Source organism: Anser anser, assembly GCF_964211835.1.
Source record: "Anser anser genome assembly, chromosome: 3".
Classification (NCBI taxonomy): Eukaryota; Metazoa; Chordata; class Aves; order Anseriformes; family Anatidae; genus Anser; species Anser anser.
Genome location: NC_139722.1, coordinates 101,235,436 through 101,260,879, shown reverse-complemented (window position 1 = coordinate 101,260,879; position 25,444 = coordinate 101,235,436). Strand labels below are relative to the sequence as shown.

General features: G+C 34.1%; 1 protein-coding gene across 1 annotated transcript in view; it reads left to right on the top strand.

Moving 5' to 3' along the window:
• SPATA17 (spermatogenesis associated 17) overlaps positions 1–25,444 on the top strand; it is a 97,780-nt gene that overhangs the window by 34,305 nt on the left and 38,031 nt on the right. The window contains exons 6-7 of the mRNA XM_083828868.1: positions 4,978–5,101; positions 24,046–24,249. Of these exons, the coding sequence (XP_083684994.1) occupies positions 4,978–5,101; positions 24,046–24,249 (328 nt within the window). The remainder of the gene's footprint in view (positions 1–4,977; positions 5,102–24,045; positions 24,250–25,444) is intronic.

Sequence of the window (25,444 nt, the reverse complement as noted above, 5' to 3'; positions counted from 1 at the left end):
GGTAGTATATGCCATGGTGGAGAGGAGTAGGGGGTTACAGAGCCTCTGCTCTGCTCAGTAAATCTGAACAGGTTAATTTAAATGATCTAGGTGGAGGACGATCAAGCTGTCTGATAGTATATGGCTAACATAAGAACGTAGTATGTGTTTTCTGTTAAAACTCTGCCTTTAAAGCATAAGGTCTCTAAACTACTTGTACATCCTGGGTAAGTCTATATATATACTTCATCTTTTACCCAAATAAAATAGGTAAAGTCAAATGATAATATCATGGCAAGTCATATTCTATTCTCACGTACACCGATGTAATGTGAAATCAAGTGGCATGCAGTGGTGTATGAAAAGTACTGTCCCCCTAATTTCATTTTCAGTTCCATGTACTCTCTTTGAGCAGGGAGGATGATACATGATCAGGAAGGTAAAATCAATTTAGTTCACCTTCTATGTTAAGGTTGCCTACTGCTGTATCGCAGGAATTTAATAATTTGGGGTCGGAACCATTTAAAATCACGATAACTTTGTACTCTTTCTGGGTACTCTATATTATTTTATGGTTATATCATCAAAGGATCATGGAATTCCAGTGAAAATGCAAACAGAACGCAATAGTTTGATAAAGTTCAATAAGTGTAGGTCATTGTGAATTTGTAAAATGATGAAACTCTATGTAGAATTATGAAAATCTGTATTTTGCTGAAATCATCACTTCAAGCCCTTTCCAAAAGTGCCAGGAACAATATTATGTGTGTATTTTTAACCTTTATACAGACAGCAGGAGCACTGTCAACCAAATTTGCATCTCATAGCTGGAACCAGCATTGCTGCCTACTGCATAATGAAGTATCAGAATAATAATAAGTTACCTTGTCATATGAAAATGTTTTATTGTCAAACTATATAAAGCAAATAATTTTATCATTAAACAAATCAATAACTACTTCACAGATTTCTTACACGTGATCATTTTTAATTGTGGTCTTTAAGCACGTGAATTGATAATGCTATGCCTGGTTTCAACTGAGAGAAACATTACTTATTTCAAAGAAAATGCACTTTATATTACTCAGTATATTCCCTTTTTGCAAGAAAATTCATGGTAAACTTGTGCTAGCAAATGCTGAGTCTTCTGACTCGTTGAACAGTTTTTAGATTGTGGTAAAGCATCGTATTTGTCAAAATTTACACGTATTTCCTCTACAAAGGTATTCGATAAAATCTCTGTGAAAGAAACACTGGTTAGACTTGTTATGTAGGGGAAGCCAAGTTTGTAGGAAGATGCAGAAGATGCTGTTAAATTTCTTAGATAAGCTTTAAGATAATGAAAAAATTATGTGTTAAAATAAATTGCTCTTTATTTTTTCTTCAGTTGTAAGTTAGTTTAATAAACAGTACTATTCTAACTATAAGTCATGCAGAAGGCAGATTATTTATGAAAATAACAAAATTATTAGTTGACCTAAAACATGTTTTGCATTTATAGAACTCTTTTTCTCTCAACAAACTTGGTGAAGCTTTAATCATGCAGGCCAAAATGTTTTTCCGTATTCAGTTCTCCTCCTTCACACTGAAGCATAAAAGTATCTTCCTGAAACAAACTGCATCGAGAGTCCACAAACAAGAAAGTTATGGATCATGCATGATAGGTAGTATTCCTAATATCAGATAGTCCCAAGAAAACATTATTTACTATCAATAGACATATCAAAAAAATGTCAATATAAAAATATGTCAAAAGACATATCAAATAACTTTAGAATAAATCTATGATAAAACATCTGTGCTTTCCAGTCTAGCAATGTTTGCACCACTACATACCTCTTATTTTGTGTTGCTTCTCAGACAAGAATCGTCTTAGGAGCTCTCTTCCCCAAGACAGAATCGTCTGTATATTCTGTACATCTCTACAGAACAGTATAATCCGTGATAGAAATGTTGCAGCACAACTGACAAAATGTATAGGCTGCAAAAGTATGTTGAAGATTACTTGTAACTGCTTAAAAACCACAAACTTTTAAATGTGTTAGGGTACAGCATTAATGAAAAGATGTGACAATCCAGAAAGGATCATGATGATTTGAATGATAGTACAATCTAAAAGGATCATGAATTGTGTTGAACTTCTACAAGTATTTTAGACATTCTTTCTATTTAATTTCCAATTATTATTTTTTATTTAATGTTTGATTTCTATTTAATTTCGGCATATGCTGAATATTAAGTATACAAAATCATTTTGTAAATTTGGATTAATGATGATGGGAAGCATTTTACATCCCATTATTATTACGTTTGTAACACGAATTTCTATTTTTATCAATATTTTTGTTTGGAAGGTTTCATCATAATTTGTATTCTAGATAACAAAGCTTCCATATTCACTGTTGGAAGAAGTGCACGAGTACATAAGAACATGAATAAACTCTGGTAATATGTTGATAGACAGTTCATCAGCTATAGGTAGTGGTAAAGCTAAACAGATGACTATATTCAAAAAAGAACAAGAAATAGTATTAAATGTGTTAAACAGATCATATGCTCTGATATTGAAAGTAAAGTGGCAAAAAAAAATAAAAGAACAATGTTAATACTATGTGCTGTTTCTGTTTATCTATTTATTTATGAATGATTGATATAGAGCAAAGAGTTTCCAAGTAAAAAAGCTTATGTACCTACATGCAGTGACTCTGAAATCTGTACCTTAAGGACAAAGAAAGGTCACCAATCTCTCCAACTCCTAGTTCTTTGTCAAAAATGGACACAGTTAATGAGGTTTGTTTGGTACAGCACAAATTCTCAGACACAGATAGAGATCCCTTCAATGGAAACAAATTTGTTTGGCTTTACCAGGTTACTTAGCGATTAATAATAGCCTTGAGATGCAGGTCAGAAAGGTCATCGTACCCGCTTGCCAACACAATCTAAAATGTGCAGCTAGTCTGGCTCTGCAGGCTTTGAGGCCCCGAAACACTATGCATAAAGTAAAACAGGCTATTTTCCAACTTCTTTTTTCATATTAATAAGCAATTTTCAAGAGAAGGGTGGCAAAATGGGGGCCATGCCACTCTAAGTAATTCATTTATTTTGCAATTTAATCTTATGTTGGAAAAAAATTACACTGCTGCAAAAGCATAGCATGGTGATTTTTAAACGTCAGTGTGCTTCATAAGTAACCTTGTATGAAATATTGTATTAGCAGACTTTAACAGTAAACTGCAACCAAAAAATATTTCCAGAGATTGAAAGACCTGTACTTGTTTTCCAATCTTTATTTCCTTTTCATTCTATTTTTTTCTTTTATGATTGAAATAAAATGTGTAAATACTTAATATTTTACTTACTATAGTCAATAAAAAAAAATAAAAATATATTAAATATAGCATTAAATATGTAAAAATTCTACATTACAACTTGCTTTTAAGAATGCAGTTTCAGTCTTCATTTTTATAAAGTATTGCTCTTTCACATATTTTGATGAACTAATTTAACATTATGATAATTAAAATATTTAGAATAAGTCTGATTCACAATCTTAAATACACTTTCAGAAGTAACATGACTTTCCAATGGGATTTTTCACATTAGCAAACTTATCCACGTGCATATTTTAACAGGATTTGACCTTCATCCTAGAGCATCTTATTTAGTATCCATTGAAACAAGTGAGACCATTAATGTGGACCTCTCTAAATAATCTGTTTTGATGAAATATTTGAATTATCCAGATATGTGATCAGTGTATTTATCTTTGCTTTTTATTTTATCATATGCTCACATGCTAAACAAACAAACAAACAAAAAAGACTAGAGTTTATTCACCTAATTAACTTTTAAACAATCTAAATGCTTGACTGAATATTCTTGGTGTCTTTGGCACACAGGTTAATTTGAACTAGCTATTTCTTAATAACAAAAATAATGAATGCTAATCAAACTGTCCTTTTTGAACTGGGTAAAAGAATTCCATACATGTGCACTATGCAAAGTAGCACAAAATTTTGTTTCTATGAAAAAAGCCATTGAGGAGGAATCTATGCCCATTTGTCTTCAAAACATTCAGTTAGAATCTCCATTCTTTGGAAGCTGGGATTAGCTACAGTTCCTTCGTTCTTGTACAACAAAATTTCCTATGACCTACTGAATAGAGACCCATCTGTTTCGGTGGCACTGTGTGTTTGTAAACCTCTACGATGCACTGTATTCTGAGGCAGTTATGTTGTCGCTTGTGGTGTCCTGTACCATTGCTATTAGAGCAGAGTAGAAATTGACCTGTGCAAGAAACCTGATGCTATGGAAACTCCTCTTAAGCACATTGCATGCATGAAAAGTTTACATCCAGTTCTTCTCCAAGTGTATGTGCTCACAAAAGGCTCAAAGGCCTAGGAGTAAATATCAACTGTAACCTTGTCTACTATCCTTTTTCAGGCCGTAATGTCTCTCCTGTTTGCAGATAAGAAGGAGATGTCACAAAGCACTAGCCAAAACACAAGTGAACAACTTTTATTTTGATACTTTTTCAAGGAACATTGCTAAATTAAAATAACTTCTGTTAGAAAAATACAAAGTAAAATGACTCTTAAAAATAACAACAAAAAGACATCTATAAATGCAAGTTTATCAAACTATTAAAATACAAATTGACATAATCTTCAAAATAAGAACTAAATGACATGAACTAATGTGTTAGGTCAGAGGTTGGACTAGATGATCTTGGAGGTCTCTTCCAGCCTAGATGATTCTGTGAATCTGTGATTCTGTAATGTACAGTTTAGAGTTTTAGCATTTTAATTCTATTCCTTCACAGTTACATCCATGCTGCTATGGAACTGAATGAACTGTAATTTTCCATTCCAGTAGTGTCAGTATACTGCTAATAGATAATAGCAGAACACTATGAAGCTATAAAAGGGTTAAAGTAAAATAAAACATTATCAGGTCTTTTATTAGTGGCATATAATTAGCAGAGTTATTTTATTATAGGAATGAACTCCAAGAGTACGCAGAAATGAATGAAAAGGAAAAGAAAAAGAAGGACCAGGAAAAGAAAGAAAAGGAAAAGGAATACCAAGCCCGAAAGATGCATTACCTCCTTAGCACTGAGCAGGTTGGTATACCTGTCCCTGACAGCTCATGCAAACCACTTGGGCCCCCAGCCTGACAAAGATAAACTAGCAGGCTGAATGGGACATGACTTGTTGAAAAGATATCACAAAGACACTACTTCGAGTTCAATTTAGTGCTTTTCTATAGGCAAGAGCAGGTACCATGACTATTCCATGACAGCAGCTTCATAGAGGCAGCATCAGCACTGCTGGCAGAAAGAGTCCAAGTCAGCAGTTTGATCTGCCACTGTGATAACACAACACGAAGGGCATAACCTCACTTTAAAAACTCATTTTGACTGGCTTATTGTTGTGTTGTTGCACTTGTCAAGAACTAACAAGTTATTAAGCTGAGAAGGGATTTCATTCCCCCCCCCCTCCCCCCCTTTTTAATTGAGATAATGCTGGGACTGGTGCTGTCTTCTGCTTGTTTTGAAGATAGATTGTAAATGCAGTTTTTCAGCGAAAGCTTTTCCTAGAACTGCCTGATCAGCTTATTTAGAATGATTGTTTTTACCTAGAAATGCCTCATAAATTTTAAATATTTACTGATTAATTTGTTTTGTATTGATAAAAGTGATATATTTTTCAAGATTTTTTATGTAAGCTGCTTTGCAGACAGGTGAACATGGCAGTATATGTATCTTATACAAAATTAATATGATTGATAATGCTTGTGGTTTTACCTTTTATTAGTCCCCTTTTTGTGAACTTTTGTAAAAAAAGATTTTGTATCCATAATTATTTGGTAATTGGTTGTTCTTCACATGAATAAGGAATAACAGGAAATCACGGTATGCTGGTATGAACTAAATACTTGTGGTCTTTTGTTGATTCCTACTCTTTTCTTGCTTTTCATATCTAATTAATTATAATCTGTGTGTAAGAAATGTTAAAGCGGGACAAATACGATGTTAGTAACTGACAGAAAATTTAATGTTTTCCACTGTTTGGGAATCATTTGTAATCTATACATTAATAGAAATATTGTTGCACTGACCAAATATCAGTCATGAAAAATCAATTTATAAATAAAATTTAAGTAATTTTATTTGAAAAAAAAGTAATTTTATGTGAAAAAAAAAGCCCAGTAAAATACTAGTAAATAAAAAGTTTTCTGAACAGGTTTTGTCAAGGGAGTTTGTTAGTAACTGAAATTATGTATGAGCAATTTATGTAAACCAAATAAGTAAACATCAATATGTTTACCTGGAGCACAAAAATTAGGTTGTTAGAGACATTGGAAGACTTGTGATCTAATAGAATTAGAGTAAAATTAGTTCACTTCTGATAATACTGGCTTAGCAAACTGTAATGTATTTTTAAGGAATAGCAAGCAGGCCCATATTTCAGCCATTCACCTGGAGGACTGCAGTAGCAGGCATCAGTAACTATTATGATCTGATGAATTTGGGTTTCAATTTTGCAGAATTAGAATTTAATTAGCAGTATTTTGCAGAACAAAAATATACTTGGTTTTGCTTGCTAAGATGTTTTGTGTGTATGACTCGGAGCCCACAAAATTTTTCCTTTATCACAGAACTATGCTCCAAGAACCATCTTTTTTCTAAGGTAGTACTTTAAAACATGAATGAATGTAAATCAAAGGAACGCCTACAAAAAATGTGAAAAACAGCATACGTATATACGAAGTAATTGTTGTAATCAAGCTATGTATTCCACAATTCTATGTAGTCATAGAATTTGATATCTTCCTAAGATACAGGGCAAATTATTTTGTTGCAGAATTTACAGTTTTGATGGTCTGCTACTGGCATTTTGCTCTCAATATCACTGCTGTTCTGACCTAACTGCAACTGCATCTTGCTGTCTTCAGAGGACAGTTAACTGGATTACTGAGCAAGGTCCATTCATTGTATCAGTACAACCAGGCAGCAAAAGTCAACACTTCTGAGTGAGTAAAGGAAACAATATCATTTGTAAGCAGAGGACATAGTAAATGAAAAGAGGAGGCTGATGAACTGGATTTATTGTAGAGTTATGTATCAGCTAAAGCCCAATTAGTTGTGCAGATGATCTGCTAAAGTTTGCATAGTGATGGAGCTGAGCCATTTCAGGGATCAAGGCTACAGATATTCAGACAAGTTATATGGACAGCAATAAAAAAATCTGTATTTGCAATAATAGTTTCAAATATATCCTATAGTTGTGAATCTTTTTATTTTACTACAGGCATGGAGAAAAGTGTGTTTACTTATGGACAGAAAGGAATTAAGAAGTTATTGCTCCTCAATTTTAGTAAAGAAAGATGTATCAATTTCCACTCCCTACAAGCTGAAGCCCACAAACCCATCTCAGAAATATGTCACAGGTTAAACAGGGAGATGATCAAGCATGTAGCACTGCATGATGTAGCAGTGATCCCTTCTGTCTTTAAAGTTTATGAATCCTTTATTGAATGCAAAATTTGCTCTTCTTATTCCACAGATTGTAAATACATATATAAGGCTGTGCCAATTTCTAATTTATAGCATTATTTTACATTTCCAAAAGTAAATCTTACAAATGCTAGTGTCATAAGTATACAGGGGTGTATAGTAGTTATATAACAGCATGGCCTATGAAGTCAGCGTGTTATTTTTTTGTTTTCTTATGTTAGCTTCCCATTAAAACATTTATTTCTTCCAGAAACTGTTACCTTTATAAAGGAAAAAAAAAAAAAAAAGAGAGAGAGAGAGAGAGAAATAAATGGATATCGAGCTCTGAATTAGTATGCATTATTTGCTGTTATTGGTACCAGGTACACATAGTTATTGTATAGGTTACTGGTACTCATAGTCTTTTTATAGAAAGATGTGAGCTTGCTTTGATTACTTTCCAAGCCAAACTGGAGTTATAACATGGGGCTGAACCCAAACTAATTAGCCCTGTTGTGAGGCATGGTATATTAGCTGTAGAATTAAAGCAATTACACAGCTTCTAGTCAGCTCCAAATATGAGCAGAATAAGTGTGTGCACACTTTAATCTTAACCAAAAGGAGTTTGATCTTCCTATAAAATATTATATAGGCATACCTACATTTAAGTTGTTTTATTTACAGTTCTTCACTTTTTTTTTTTACTCTTTTTAACTTTTTTACTTTTTTTTTTCTTTTGTGTGTGTGTGTGTACTGAGTTCCATTGCTATGAAACAGTGACATTAAGGGAAATGATTTATTTATAAAAAGTGTAAACTCTTATACTACACTTTACAATATTCCCATATTTTTTGCAAGCAACTGAATTTATTTTGCCATGGAAACTTACCAAATATGGTTATTTCCTATTGCTACTTATACAAATACACTGTATTTACACAAGCATTTTACTACACATACTCTGTTCATTTGAATTAAAGAATTATTTTAGCAAAGAATTTTAAAGAAAAGAAAGCTAAACAAGTTTGGTTATTTGCATAATCAATAATTACTAACAGTAATAATATTAATTTGCTGCCATAGAATTACTGTTTGTCTTTCTGTGAAAGTAGAATTTTCTATGTATCCTGACAACTTCAAAGCACAAAAAATTGTTTCTTGGCTTTAATAAGAAACAGCTTTTTTTTCTTTTTTCTTTTCTTTTTTTTTCCCCCCCTGTAGTTCCAGCAATACCCATACAACAAAAATGTAATGCTCTTAACAAGTGTAAGAATTGGCTTGAAAAAAAAGAAAGGAATTTTTTATTTGATTTAAACTAAGTTAGTTGCCAAATAATGTCTGGAGAAATAAAGTATGAGATCTAAAACTTCATGGTTATAAAACATAGAGATTTTAATCAGTTTGCTATATATGTGAGTAGCTTCAGTAACTAGCCAAGTAATATCTGACTCACATGAGCTTCTTTTGTTTGAAGAAAATTTCTCCTACATAATTATGGGAACATAATTATGAAAGTCAAATTATCAGGTGATAAATTAGGTTGTCTACTCCACCTACTGGTTGCTTTTTGCAAGAGATTCTAGTGTAAAATACAGCAAGAAATAAATCTGAGGTGGCAACATGAGGCTTCCAAATAAAATTCTGTTTTTAAAAATAACATCCTCTATTTCAAATTTTAAAATTTATTTATATACGTAGCAACATTTTCCTTTTCCATTTTTAGCTTAACAGTGTGATAAATTCTGACTTTATGATGAACATAATAAAAATTACAGTACAAGTTTAACAAGCCTTTGACTTTGTTCAGAATATTTCTTGTCACTTATTATTGGTAACACAATAGAAATAACAGTGCAGATCTATTTCTGTTTATCTTTTTCATCGATTTTATCTGTCATATAATGAATGAGTTACAAGTTCTTGTTGAGACACAAAACTTAAAAATAAGATTTTTTTTTTAATTATTATTATTCCATAATCACAATGTGCACTTTCCACTGCAGTAGTAATGACCCTTTTTTTCAGTTGTCACTAATAAATGAACTAGATATCTAATGTGGTTTTCTATTATAAATAAGTTAATCTATACAGATCATCAATATATATCCCTTGTGTTCCTGTCTGTGTATTCAAAAAACTCACTGTAATTGAATACCTTCTGTTCTTTGTCATACAAAAAAGGCTAACATTTGTAAGAAGGGCTATCCTTTGCAAAGTGCTGACAAACTCCCTGTAAGGTCAACAAAAGATGGAATCACTGAATACATTGATGGCACACTGTAGAAGCACAGAATGGCTGAGAAGTTGGTACAAAGAGCCCTCATTTGTTGCATTGTGGTGGAGTGATTCCTATCGTTAGCATTTGATACAAATTTTGGAAATTCAGGTCATTGCCTTAAAATGATGATTAATATATGATAGAATAACTCCAGAGAACCAGCATCAAGCTAGAATACTGACATGTATTGTTTAAGTAACTGTAGATGGACCAAGCAATGATCATAGAATCATAGAATATCCCAAGTTAGAAGGGACCCATAAGGATCATCAAGTCCAACTCCTGGCACCGCACAGGTCTACCCAAAAGTTTGGACCATGTGACTAAGTGCACAGTCCAATCTCTTCTTAAATTCAGACAGGCTTGGTGCAGTGACTACTTTACTGTGGATCCTGTTCCAGTGTGCGACCACCCTCTTGGTGAAGAACCTCTTCCTGATGTCCAGCCTAAACTTCTCCTGCCTCAGCTTAACACCGTTCCCACTTGTCCTATCACTGGTGTTTATGGAGAATAGGTCACCTGCCTCTTCACTCCCCCTCACGAGGAAGCTGTAGACCGCGATGAGGTCTCCCCTCAGCCTCCTCCTCTCCAGGCTGAACAGGCCCATTGACCTCAGCCGTTCCTCATACGTCTTCCCCTCTAGGCCCTTCACCATCTTTGTTGCCCTCCTCTGGACACTCTCCAACAGTTTAATGTCGTTCTTGTACTGTGGTACCCAGAACTGCACACAGTACTCGAGGTGAGGCTGCACCAGCGCAGAGTAAAGCAGGACAATCACTTCCCTCGACCGACTAGCAATGCCGTGCTTGATGCACCCCAGGATGTGGTTGGCCCTCCTGGCTGCCAGGGCACACTACAGAGGTGAGTCTGATTCTGAGTGAAAACAAGTGTGTAGCTGCTGTTAGCACTACTACCCAGGTAGAGGACCTGCAAGTCCATAGTGTTGTGGTGAGGAGAAGGCAGTGGTAAGTGGAAGGATCCAGAGCAGGAGAAGTGGTGGAAGGAGCAGAGTGATGTGTGTCTTTTTAAGTCACTGAGATTGGGAAAAGACTCTATGGAAACAGTCTTCTGAGCCTCACAGCTTAAAAAAACCTTTCGCTGTTATCATTCCTTCTGTCACTGAGAAAAGTATTAGAATTAGAGGTGCAAAAGATCTTTTCTCTCTACTCTTTAGTTTTTTCCATACAGGCAAATGTACTGGGTGAAATAAAAGAGAATTTAATTGTCTTCTCTCCAACTTTCCTCTGCGCTTCTAATCAGATAAATGTATTCTAATTTTCCAAAAATTCTTAAAGAAGAATCTAAGATCTTACCTTTTTTAAGAGAAAAATGAATGTAAAACTAGTCTAGAATGCAAAAGTTCTTTGTCATATAATGTCTACAAAAGCTTGAAGCCTTTGTCACACAGTTGCAAAACCTGCTTTGACGTTATTAAGAATGTGGTGTTATACATATCATTTCAGCTTACCATTGCTCTGGCTGGTGGACTTGTTTCCAAAACTGGATTTCATGTTCTGTGATAAAACCTGCTGAGATTAGATGAGCTAATATTTGTCCTCCATACTGTGAGATCTTCTCACTGAATGCATTAAGTATTGAGACACTGAAAAACATGAATTGTGCAGTTGTGTGTGTATGCCTACCCAGACTCTTGACTTATATATAGCAGAATCTTCTTTCTCTTGGACCCTGATCAATTTGAAGACTCATCTGAGTCAAGATGAAGAATCTCTTGGCCCAGCATCCTATCTCTGACAGTGGCCAGCAGCATGTATCTAGGGAAAAGTGATAAAATGAGGCATTGGAGCAATATAATGACAAGCCAAGAACACTCTCCCATTTTCTGTAGTTGAAGGACGTTTGTTGTAGAGCTTTCCATTTATGGATTATTAAAGGAAATTTTACAGAGCTTTTGCCTCTGTATTCCTCCAGTTCCTTTCTCTCCTGAGGATTCTCAGAGAAAGAGTAACTTCAACAGAAAGAACATAAGCCCACAACACTAGCCCTTGGATTGTGCTTCCTTTGAAGACCAAGTTGACTCATTCTCATTGCAGTATTGTTTTGCAGCATGCTGATTTCACAGCATATACTGTCTCTGGTATTCTGTCATAGGGGAACATGCAATTGCAAAGTGCCTTATTCTTTCTCCACCATTTCATGAGTGTCTGCTGATTTCCTCTTCCACTCCAAGCAACAATAAAGTCCATCACTCTCCTCCCTCTTTAGTAGGGTTGGTAATTTTCTCTGATATCATTTGGCAGTTTATGAACAGATACTGGTCATAAGCAACTTGGTCATTTAGAGCTGCAAGAGAAAAATAAAGTCCATGTGTAATAGTAGGTCTTTACTGTTTTAAAGATTAAAAAAATATATGTATCTATTGCATTTCTTCAATAGGTGCCAGTAAAAAGATGTGTTATCTATTTGGACTGTAGTATTTCCTCCAGTTCTCAGTGCCTGCTGGAGTGTCTCGTTATCTTTCTGCTGAGTCAAGGCTAATGTGCTTAGAAATGTGGCTGGTATTTGCTGCATATTTATCCCCATTGTCCTCATACACTGAAAAAGATGACTTGTAGTGATATAGCAGCTGATGCTGTAAAATAAATAAGTATTTTTAACAGAACTAGTCTGGACTGAGATAATACTTTCCAGGAGTTTGCTGCTCCTACTCTGAGTAACACTCATGTTCCATAAGCAATTCCACTTTGGGATAATGGGAGTCATTTATCAGACTTCCATGGAGTTTGGATTAGGGCTTTTTTTTTGTATAAAGCAAAAAATATGCTACAAAGTTACATTTTAGTTTTTTTTTTTTCAGAACTTTTGATTTTCTGTAGTTAATGTAGAACTCAAAATTATATAACTTTTATCAATTGCATCAGTCTTTATTTCCTGTTTGTCAATTCATATAATAAAAATATTTTTAACTCTGTATTTAAATTCAATTCAATGCTAAGTTATCATAAATTTGATAACTGTATTGTTTCTATTAATTACATTTTTCCTGCCAACAGAGGTTGCAATTCATTAACATTACATTGAGTATATGTGTCCCCTTTTTACAGTACTGGAAATCAGGAGTTCGTTCTATTGAAATTACTGCAATTATATTATGTGTAAATGTGCTAAGTGAGGAAAAATGAAAGCCACAAAATTCTTCCTGGAGCAGAGTAATGAATATTCAGAAGGCACAACTAATTAAAATGCTTCTAACATAATGCACTGTCCTGTAAGAACTTGAAAAACAATTGGTCTAAAATGACACTGTTTGACACCAACTCTGTCTCTGGACACCTGGCAGTTTTATTCTTATAAAGGTGAGGATTCAGTGGATAAAGCACTGGCCTTTGATCTTCAGATGCACAGTTTAAGAGACAAGGCTGCAAGTTTGGTCATTTGAGTTTAGTCCCGAGTGAACAGTCCACATCACAAAATGATTATACATAATTTGTTACTATTGGCAGTGTCTGTTCAGGAAAGGCCAAGGACTGAGCTAGCATGAAGAATGAATTAGCTCTTACCTTTTACATTTTATTTCCTCCCTCTTTACTGTTGTAATTTTATTATCCTGTCTCTAAAACATTCAGGGGATTAAATTATCATTCATTATAAGTACTAATACTTCCTGAAGATGAACTAAAATGGTTAATTTTTTTTTAATGTAGGTGCCCCAATCACTGAACGTCCCCACCTATCCATGGATGTTTAATTACTCATCACTTCTCTGCCAAGAAGTCAGGTGTTTCTCACTACTTTCCAAAGCTTGCACCATAAAAAATCCCATTTAAATTAAAGAGGAAAGAGTGAGCTTTCCTAGCTTTCAGGCAGACTTGCAGCTACATTTTAATGGCATTAGTATATAAAGCACTTTATGCTACAGTGTTCTGTTTTTATAAAATATTCTTTCCAGAGGATTTTCAATGTACATTAAATCCTTCTTACAGTATTTCTGACAGGTATGTTAGATCAGCAAGCCTTCTTTGTATATTCACTTCCATCTTGGAAACCAGATGTATCACTGTATTCACAGGTATCACTGTAGGAAAATAATTCAACTCTTGTGCCTCAAGGGACACTATACACACCTACAATCTCAGTTTGCTTGTAAAGAATATCAGTTAATGCTGTTTAATGTTCCTGTCAAAAAGAAGGACAAAGTAGGGTAGACTGGAAGTGACCAGTAACTGAGCTGTTTTTCTGGAAGGCATTGTACCTGAACAAAGAAATATTTATATCTAGAGGGTTATTCCCAATGATTCTGAACTCAAAAAATTATTTGTATGCACACTCAGAAATGTTTAGTTCACTTAGACTTTGAGCCCAGCTCTTGCCCTTTGGGATTACTCATTCTAGGAATACTTGGAACAAAATTGGAGAGAGATGGACTTGAAGAGTGGACCATTCATTGGATAAGGAACTGACTTGAAGGTAGCACCCAGACAGTGGTGGTCAATGGCTCTATGTCCAGCTGGAGGCTCGTGACAAGTGGTGCTCCTCAGGGGTCTGTCTTGGAATTGATGCTGTTCATTATCGGTGACATAGACAATGAGATTGAGTGCACCATCAGCAAGTTTACAGATGACACCAAGCTGAGTGGTGCAATTTATGCAACTGAAGGAAGGGATGCCATCCAAACAGACCTGGACGAGCCTGAGAAGTGGGCCCATGTGAACCAACTGAGGTTCAACAAATCCAGTGACCTACCTTCTATAAGAATTAGATGGCTATGCACTATTCCAGGTGTATTTCTCCTGAGTGTCAGTGAAAAGTATTTGAAAATAGCAGTTTCCACCACTCCCTAAAACTGGGTCCTTCCCATTCACTCTTCTCAAAAGTCTTATTTTAGTGCAAGTGCTAAGTGAAAGTGTTTCCAATTTCTCCCTTTCACACACTCCCCTGTTAAAAAAAAAAAAAAAAAAAAAAGACATTCTCATTCTATTTTGTAGAGATAGTGAGTGAAAGAACTTAAAAATAGAACAAATTTAATAATTTTAGCCATGTTCTGCAGCAGCACTACATTCTCTATTTTTCCTTGAGGCTGCTTATTATAAAATCATTTTAGATACCTTCCACTTTAATACCAGCAAGAAAATTTGGCAGTAATTTACTGTCCAAAGAAATGAGAAAGATTTTACATTGGAAAACTATCTGTTGTTAGAAAGAACTTAATACAGAATAGTATGTAAAGTTGGAGTTCTTTTTTTGTTATTGATCCCATGCAAAGACCTACAACTGAGTTGTATAAAGGTTTGTCCATGTAGGTATGGCGATATTTCCCAGAGCTGCTGTTAAATAGCTTGTTACAAGGCATGTCACTCATACTAAGCATGTGTTAGAGATCTCTGTATTCAAAATTAGTGATTTAAAAATCCACTAGCTAGAAGGTCCCTCTACATAAACTGTCTTTTTCAGCATCTGAATTGCATAATCTGTGTTTCTGTGTTTTTTCTGGGCAACAAAATTATTGCTCTACTCCTGTGGGTAGGATTAATGGCAGAGTTTAAAGGACAAGCTGTGTGTTCTATCAAAAGTGTACCTGCTGAGAACTTAGAAAAAACATGACCACATTTTGTGTTTTACTGTCAATTGAGGTGGCAAAAGGGTTGGATTGCTGCAGGGTCAGAAAAATGATGAGGGAGTTATATATTGAATGGGGGCTTTGTGTATGTTGTGATACAAACATTTAAGAAAGAATCTGTATTGCAGGGAAATTACAACAGTACAAATATGAACTAAATAGCTCACACACAGAGCCACATTCGCTCCCACTTGCACAGACTGGAGCTCCACTGATGTTCCTGAAACAGTTATTGGGATACAGTTGCATGATGCGTAGTTGTCCAACTGGTCTGTATACAAGTTTGATGTGAAGTGCGGTCTTCCTGAGGTAACTTTTGAACCTATAGTAGCAGAAGAAGTAGATGCTAAATAAGAGATGAGTGCATAAGTAGAGGGAAGTTAAGGATGGCATGGGAGAAGTCATGAAGATAAAATGCCGTACATTTATCAACAGCAAACCTTCTTATTGGTTAAGTGGCACTGATGGTATCCTTGCTTTAATGAGGCTTCAAGATGAGTGATGTACACACCAATTCTGTTGCTTTTCATTTCTTAGGCAAGTGAATAGTATGATAGTAAAGTTCTTTCATTAACTTGCACTGTTTCAATATTCAATTCAATTTTCAATGCTTTTTTAGTATCTAATATATAGTGTTAATTTGGGAAATGCATTTATCCTGCAATGGGCATCATGAGAACTGTATATCTTCCCTCGTATATTGTTTGTTTTCTTACCTTTATTTTACGTTTTCTTTGCTTCCAGTTTTTCTGTTTCAACAGTCTTTTAAGAAAATGTTGATCTCTTTGTTTGTTTTGTTATCACATCACTCATTTCTACTCATTTCTGACTGTACTAATCTAACTAACATGGCTTGGTTCCCTCTTCTTTGTTCTTTCCTGTTTACAATACTAGGACCATTCATTAAACCTCCCTTCACTTCATCATTTATTGGTATCATTGAAGAGTGCTTTCTTAAACATACTGCCACTTTTTGAGGTTTTAATAATTGTCTTATCGTATAGGTTTACTGCAGCAATTTGTTTAATAAATCTGTCAGAATAAACCTGTATCAGTAAGGGAAGATTCACATGTAAACACAATGCAACAGACATAAGGAACAATGAAAATCAATTAAACGTTACATCATTTGGTTGTGTGTTTTTTGTTTGTTTGTTTTTGAGAAGTGAATGAATTCTCTTGCTTTTTTTTTGTTTTTTTTTTTTTTGTTGTTTTTTTTTTTGTTGTTGTTGTTGTTAAACAAAGTAAATTTCCATGATTTCTATTTCTATCTATCAAGTAGAGGTTCTCCAGTCTTTTGATATACTTGCCCTAGGTAACCTCTAGTGTTCCAAATTCAAAGATTCAAATTCAGAATGGTATAATTACAAGAATTTTTCTCTATCCAGTAAGAAAAGCAGTGATTTTCAAGTTGCTTTTTTTTTCCCATAAAGCTAATCTTTTGCATTATCACAATGATAACTGATGAAAATTTAATGTTAAAGACATAAATAATGTCACATTTACATAAGTGTGTCAAGGTTCTTTGAAACTTCTCATGAGTATAAATAATTTTAGCCTCAAAATATTCCTGTGCAGTAAGGAAATATACACTGTGTTTTCACATGCGGTTATTGAGACACAGAAGAATGAAACTACTTTCAGAGATTATTCTTCAACTTCCATTTACAGTGGGTAGTTGTAGAAGCAGGTTGATTCTAGAGGTTCCTAGAATTTGTACGTGATCCTATATTCACTCCAGCACTTAAAGAACAAATGATAACACTAATGGAATTTCCCATTCCTATTTCTAAAATAAAGTCATTAAGTAAGTTAAAATTGCTTATTTGAAATCAGTTAGAAGTAACATGAGAAGTCAATAAAAAAACTTTGAATGTCTCTGTTTTGTATCTTCATCATGAGTATTGTTTCCCATGCCATCACTCACTCATGCAAATTATTATTCCTGATCTAGTCAAGTCATCAAGAGCCTGCATAAGAATTAGGTTTGACGGAACAAGCCTTGGTCATAGAGTCAATCAGTGAAAGATGAATACATTTTTGGGATGCCTCAGCATTTGTTTGGCTGCCGTGTTTTGGATATCGTGACATAGTGATCCATGCATTAAGCTAAGAGTTTGTTTATCTTTTATCTTGTTGCCTAAACCCAAGCAGTTCTTACCTATTTGGAGACTCAATTACAGTTCTGCTTCCTGCAACAGAGCTTAGTGTCAGCAGGTTTAGAGGTTGATTTTATGATCTGTGGCCAGAACAAGGGACTTGAATGTTTCCTTGACACCTCTTTGTATAGTCCATAGAATTGCAGCTTGTTTTACTTACAAACGTGCATTTAAAATGTGGTTGTACTATTATTTTGATATCAAGAAAACATTTCACAGATGAAGAGGACTGAACTAAGCTTTAAAATCTGAAAGCAGAATAACAATAATTAATGCTTCTATTACTCTGTTTAAACAGAATATATATTAGGCAGAAGACAGGTAATTAATCCCACTTGAAAGAATATACAGTACTCATCACTCATTTATGAATTCTTCAGTCTTTACGTAAAACTCTATCTCAAACAAAACTAAAATACCTTATCTATAATAACAGGTAAGGTCCTCCAATTCTTATTTAGATACAATTCCTGAGTATGATTTTATAAGTGTTACAGGATCAGGCCCAAGGACTAGCATTAGGTCAGTGAGCACTAAACTGGCATTTGTATATTTTACTGGATGGGTGACATTTTTTTCTATTGTTAGCCATAGTAAGGAAATTTTCTTTTGAATTGGAATGTTGAACCGGAACAGGGTTTTTTTTTCCAATATCTGAATAATGCTTATGCTATATCTATTAATTCTCATATAAAAGTATGTCCATATTAATCACGAAGTCACAGATTACTCCTAGGAGAAGACACTGTCACGTGGTTTAAATATTTTGATGTTTCAGATTTGATTTAGTGGACATCATTTTATTATACTTGCTACTAGGATATTATTTACAGAATTTTAATAGATGACTATTTCCCCAGTACATTTTATATTAAAGATGTTATCCCTTTATTTTCTTAATTTAAGGAAAATTTTGACAGCCTGTAATAAACTAGTTATTTAAAAGTTTTAAATTCATTTTCTTACAGATGTTGCTGCAGCATCATTTAAACATTTTTTTTCCTTGTGAATCATTAATGTTTTGAGGTATTTCTTTTACCTCCTAGAGAAACTATATCTGGGGATTAACAAGATTGTTCTCTGGAATTCATGTGGAAGCATAACTGCAGTAGCTGAGAAATGATCATGTTTCCTTTTAGTTCTCAGCAAGAGTAATTGAATGTTGAATATCTTACTAAACGCTGGACTGTGACAGTGTGTTAACACTCCGACTATCTCCTAACAGCAGGGCAATTATTTGCTGAGTGGGATTTTTATAAATCCCCTGGCAGTAGTATGTCCTGATAATTATGATGAAGTGCATTGGTCAGTGTTGATTCAGCAATCCCTTCTCTAGCAAATATTTCATTCACAGCTCTCCTTCATGCTTTTACTTTTATGGCTTTTAAAGATCTCTTACCTCTTCTCTCAGCTTGCTTAGATTATTATTATTTTTTTTAATACAAAATATATTGGAGAAAAAAGTATTTTAAAGTTAATTCCTTATGTTGTTGAAGTATTTTCTGTCTCCTAATATGCATTTTGAAGAAGGAGTCATTTAACTCCTTATTAAAAGAGCAGACTGAGAAAGTAGAACCTTATTTAGATTCTTACTGTGGCAGTTGCTTGAAAAGGCTTCCTCCCTCAAAGGTATTTTTTTTTTTCAGAAATAAATGAATGCTAAAAGAAACATTTATATTCATGACATATGTTCATTATTTCATACTTTCAGAGTTGATATGGAAAAATAATTAAAACAGAGCATACCTTTATTATAGTTTAGTTGAATACTTGAATTACAGTAAAATATATTTAAAATACATGAGGGAGGATACATTTTCGGTTAACTTCATGCTTACATTTACTCTTCAGCTCAACGTCATTGATTTTTAATTTTGCAGGTGTGATTATTTTCAGAACAGTAGCTGTTAAGTAACAGTTAAATTTTTCTCTGCTTATGGAAATGATAAACAGGAAAAGACAAAAATGCATATGCTACAGTATAGACTAAGATTAGGATAAGAGGTGGAAGAGATACAGAATATTTAAAACACACACACTCACACATTTTTCCTTGATTTCTTTTCCTTCCATCATTAAATTAATATCTATTTTCTGATTTTTTTTTCTTTATATGCCACCATTAATTATAAAAATAAGAAAATGATTGAGAGAAAACTAAATGATAGAGTGTTAGAAATGCAAAATGATTCAAAATATTAATGTAATGCTAAGGATGACTGGGTAACAAATGATACATTTGCCAGTATGCTTGACCTGACACAATTAATATTCCAGGTCATGCTTGGGTTTCCATGATGGAAGGTCTGAGGCAGAGAATTCTAGGGGAAATATATATCTATTGTATAACTCATTTCTCTTTCTCTCTCTCTCTCTCTCTCTCTCTCTCTCTTTTCCCTTGACGAATCAGAACCATAGTCTTATAAAAAAAAGAAAAAGAAAAAAAATACAAAAATCTGTGCTTTCACACCTCATTTGCCATATTCACCATTGGGCCACCATTCAGCAGAAGAGCCTGATGTAAGGAGGTCAGTAAGAAGCTATTAGCAGAGTCCCCTCCTGAGATTTCTTTGGTCTTATTGAGTTGGAAGTCAGCATGACAGTACTGCAAATAACTCAGTTGCAGTATTTTTAACAGTAGCACAGATTTCCCCATAGTGTTTGTCACTTCAGAAAAATGTTCCTGGAAATGGAGTCTCAGAAAGCAGTCTTTGACAGAGTACCTTCTTAGTTGTGAAGAACATGGGTACAGAAAAATGTGTCATACTCACTACAGAAGAGGTACTTTTTGTAACCTGTCATAATATTTGGGAGGGTAGCATATTTTTGTATGGACTAAAAGTGAAGAAAATCAAAATCTACCTCATACTTTGATTCCAAAGTATGGAGTAGTATCTCAAGACAGATACTTTTCTACCGCTGAAAAAGCAGTATTAACTACAATGGTTTTGTAGTTGAGAGGATATTGCATTAAAGCAGTGAAAAGGTGAAATAATGCTTTTAATATATTGTACTGGTCTCAAGAAGATATGAAAAATTATTAAGTATCAAAGGCTTAGATCCTCCAGATTCTTAAGATTTCTGCACACTGCTATCTTCCTGCAAAGGGTAGAAGGAATAGCACATCCGTCAGCACACAACACATAAGCAAGAAGTCACAAAAATAAGACTCTGATTTGCAGAGATATTTTAAAGTGAATGAATTTTGCCAGAGATTGGTCTGAACTAGAAAGTAAAAACAAACTCATCCCCTTGTCTCTGCTACCAAACTTCGCCCATTTTAAATCTAGGCTTAAAACCTAGCCACAAACCTTGGGGATTTTAGAGTAAATTAGTATTAATTTTATCCGTCCAGATATGAACTCTGCTGATTGCTCTGCTATCTGTCTATTTGAATACTTGAACATATATAATTAAAATGTAAAGTAATTAACAGGATTGCTTGAAAAATCATTAGTTAAAATGCACTTCGTAATTAATTTTGACCCAGATCTCACAAAGAGCTTCAACTGTAGAAGCAACATCTTGCAAAGTGTCTAGCTGCCCTCACTAATGTGCCTCACTAAAACTGCAAATCTGTTTTCATAGTTGATACACTATTTATGTATGTTTAACCTGATAATATATGAAAAAAAGAACAACACAAGATGACTCTTTGTTCAGGCACCTCTTCAGAAATAATAATCCAAATGACACTGAATCAGTGGGTTCCCAAAGCTATTATGGCTAATTTTGGTGTCATTAGAAGTGCTGAAAGCCAGTCCTATTTGTGCACTGCATTTCAGTGTTTGAACTCTGAATACATATTTCTCTATTGCCAAATGTTTAAACAAAGAAATGTCAAGAACATACATAGTATCTCAATATGGATTATGAAATGCCATTCCAGAAAGCCATTATACTCATAGGTCCGTTAATACTTCTCTAAATGTGAATGATAGAAGTCATGCCATTTCTCAGAGCCCAGATAAACATTACTTTAAAGTTATTCTCGCCTGTATTTCTTTAGAGAAAAAATGTTTGAAATATTTAAGATGTTGTATTTTTATTCTTTGTGGAAACAAACAAGAAACAATCTTGTGCTATGTGACTGAAGAAATCTAAATTTTCTTCTGTTAAATTTTCCTAACCAATTTGCTTTTCAGCATTTTTATTTTATGATTTTATTTTATTTTATTATTTTATTTTATTTATTTGATTTTACTTTTTATTTACTTTTTATTTTATTTTATTTTATTTTATTTTATTTTATTTTTAGACGTCTTAAAAAGCTGTGTAAATTTTAGGTAGCCCTGATCAGGATTTCCTACTGATTAACAAATCCATGAATGAAACTTCAGCATGCCATTTTTATGGCAGAATGGTTTATTCCAGATCATCCTGATTCTCAGTGGTGAGCAAGGAGATGTTTTTCTCATGGAAAACATTTGTATTTTCATTGATATTGTAGTTTTCTGTAAAATGTGTGCTGCAGATGTACAGTAAAAGAGCAGTATCTTTCTCACTACCTGGGGCCCTCTGCAGACACGTGGCTTGGCTAGAATGTAGAAGGTACTCTCCACATTAGTCAGGATACAACAACTAAACACAGAGGATGTAGGAATGCATAGAAAGATAACGTATCAGTACAGTGAAATTCAGTGAAATGTGCAAAGATGGTAATCACAGACAATTACTTTTCTATTTTACCGTCATCAGCAAAATAAAGGCAAAAATTCATAGTATAGACAGATCCGTTGGCCATGGTAGGACTAATGGGTGAAGAGCTATATGACCATGGTTGGTTTGTATAGCTCCAGCATGGAATCTAATTTGTTTGGAAGACCTTGACTGTGTCATTTTATATATGAGATAACTTGCATAACAAATATGTAGCGGGAATGCATTCAATAGTTCAAAAAAACCTGAGACAACATATGGAACTTGTCCTTATGGAAGACTTGCATGTCACTGAATGTTCACAAGCAAAACTGTGCTGCACTGATAAGAAAATTGTAACAAGGTAATGGATGAAATACAACAAAAAATAAATCATAAGGAGAATCTGCAAGTTTATGAGATGTTTAGGCGAATAAGAGCAAGAGGTATAGAACCAAACCTTGAAATATAGCTGGATTTTACAGATCACACAGATGGACCTGCAATTTTGCAGTCACCCCACCAATCCTGCTTGTCTGCTATTTGAAGCATGGATCTCTGCCATTATAGCTGACATCCTGAAAACTAAAGGAACAACCAGTGACTGATGTCTTTTTTATTCTATGTTTATTCAATGCTTCATAGCAAATAAATATGATAAACGCAAAACGTGATATATTATAACTGAACAAAACTGATCTACCTTCAAAGTCTGTTATACTGTATACTGTTACAGAAAATACAATTTTCCTTAAAGCAAAACAGTTTATTTATTTATTTATTTACTTATTTAGACAATGTTTTTTAAGCATCTCATCTGTTTTATTGGAAATTTAGTTGCTTTGCGCAATCTGGTACACCAATTCTCATGTTTAGCACATAGTAATTATTAACTAGAATGGATACTTTACTGTTCATAACTTATTCAGTAAACTCACATACGTTTGAGTGTTTATATACAACTGATAAAATTCCTACATTTCTAGGAATGTAGAATGATCATCATTCAGAATGATTTAGGACCAGTCTGTCATATAATTTTGTCTTGCCAGATATTCACAGACTGTTAATGACAGAGATTACTAGCTAAGAATTTGAAATGTATGCTTTATATTAGTAATTATTATATTACATCACACTACTGATGTAATAGCGTATTGTTTCTTTGTGCTGAAAAAAATGAAACAAAATTAAATGAAGAATGTAAATTTTTAGTTCAATTCACAATTCACATTTTTTAATCTTAATTTTTGTTTTTCACAGCTTTTATACTAATAAAACTAAATAAATGTGAATGGTTAAAGAAATGTAATAAGACATTTTGCTGCAAAAAAACAGTTACTATTTTTTGGTATTCAATAAATGTTCTTGTGTTTCCCTGTAGCCAGTCTCTCAGTTTTACTTTTAAAAATGTTGTAATTTCAATTGTCTTATGCCACACTGCGAGTTAGCTAGCACAGTGTCTAAAGGGACAAAAGTTATCTTTTTCCTTGTATGGATATTTATTTTAGCACGTATGTGCTTAGAAATAATAAGTAATACATATTTTTATTTCTGTTATGCATAGTAATTTAAAATGGCTTTTAAAGAAACATAAACTCAAGTTTATGTTTCAAAACAAGTATAATACTTGTCTTTAAACCTAGTTGTAAGTTTGTACAATTTAATTTATTTTTAAGGAAAAAATGGTACATTTCTTTGACTGTTACTGTGGAAGAGGAAAGATGTGACCAAAAGAAAAGAGGGTTTGAGGTCCACGAAAATCAGCTGTGTATTTCTTGCTTGAATAAAATGAAAATTATACCCATTGGGAGGGCTAAAATACAGATTATACATTACACTATCTTACTTAAACACTTTTGTAACTGCAACTGTAAGTTAGTTGAAGTCAAAGGTAAACCCATTTTCTACTCAGATTGCAGGCATATATAATTCGCCGTTCAGAAAATCCCCAGATCCAATGGAACTGCTGCTCCGGCAGTCAAAGCCACTGAGCCACAGGCGGCAGCAAGTGAAGAGTCCCTTCAGAGATGAACTCTACGACTGGCCAACTTGTACAGGGCCTCCAACTTTCCATGCTGGAGAATCCCTGCCACCTATTGGCAGACAGAAACCTCAGGTAACAGTTTTCAGTGTCTCTTTTTGGTCAAATATTTTATGTGTATGTTCTTTATTTATAGAACTAGTGCTTGCTTTCAGAATATAATTCTTTGACACAAGTTTGTTTTAAGGAAAAAGAAATGTATGTGGTATGTAAAACAAGGAAATGTGACTGCTTTTGTCTTTTTGGAAAAAACAACAAAAAAGTCATCTGAGATTTCAAAGAGAAGATCTGATAAAACTGAGTATCATCCTGATTCATCAGAGGGAGAATTCCTAAGTTCCAATTTTAAATCAATGAAAAATAGGAGAAATTAAAGATAAAATTAACCAGTTGAAATAACTTATTACTCTTTTTGTGTTTTCCATGTGGAGACCAAGAGACATCCTCTCAGTATGAAGTAGTTCCTGTACTTTTGCATCAACTAGCTGTGTGTCAGTAATTACAAAAGTTTCTACATGTTCTGCATCAATTGTTTAGTTGCCCAGCTCCCTTCCTTAACTGTCATGGTCTGGATTTTGATTTCAGTTGATGTCAGCATATGTTGCAGATAACCTTTTTCCTCTCTCATAAAGTAATGGAGATCTCTGAGGTAATACGGCAGAGATGTCCCACAAAATGGCAAAAGAGCATTTGCTACCTTATTATCTAAACCTGCTGGGAATATGACCAATATTTATAAACCTTTGAGACCTTTATGTTCCTCAGTTGATGATGAGTGGATATTTTTCCAGACATGTAGCTTTTGCCAGTGAATATCTGATATTTTTGAGGTAGACATACACTGTCTTTCTATCTCTTCTGAAGATTTTTTCAGTTTGCACAGTCTGCTGAACTTCTGCTTTATGTACCTCATACATACATGTTTAATGCCAGCTTGACTTTGAACGCTTACAATGACTTCAGAACTTCTTGTACATTATTTTGAACTCCATGCTATCTTTAAATTTTCTCTTCCATGTTTAGCCTAGAGAAGTGAAGGCTCTGGGGCAACCTCATTGCAGCCTTTCAGTACTTACAGGGGGCTTATAGAAAAGATGGTGAATGACTTTTTAAATGGGTATATTGTGATAGGACAAAGGGCAATGGTTTCAATCTGAAAGAGGAGATATTTAGGTTAGAAGTTAGGAGGAAATTCTTTACTCAGAAGGTGGTGAAGCACTGTAACAGGCTGCACAGAGAAATTGTGGATGCCCCATCTCTGGAAGTGTTT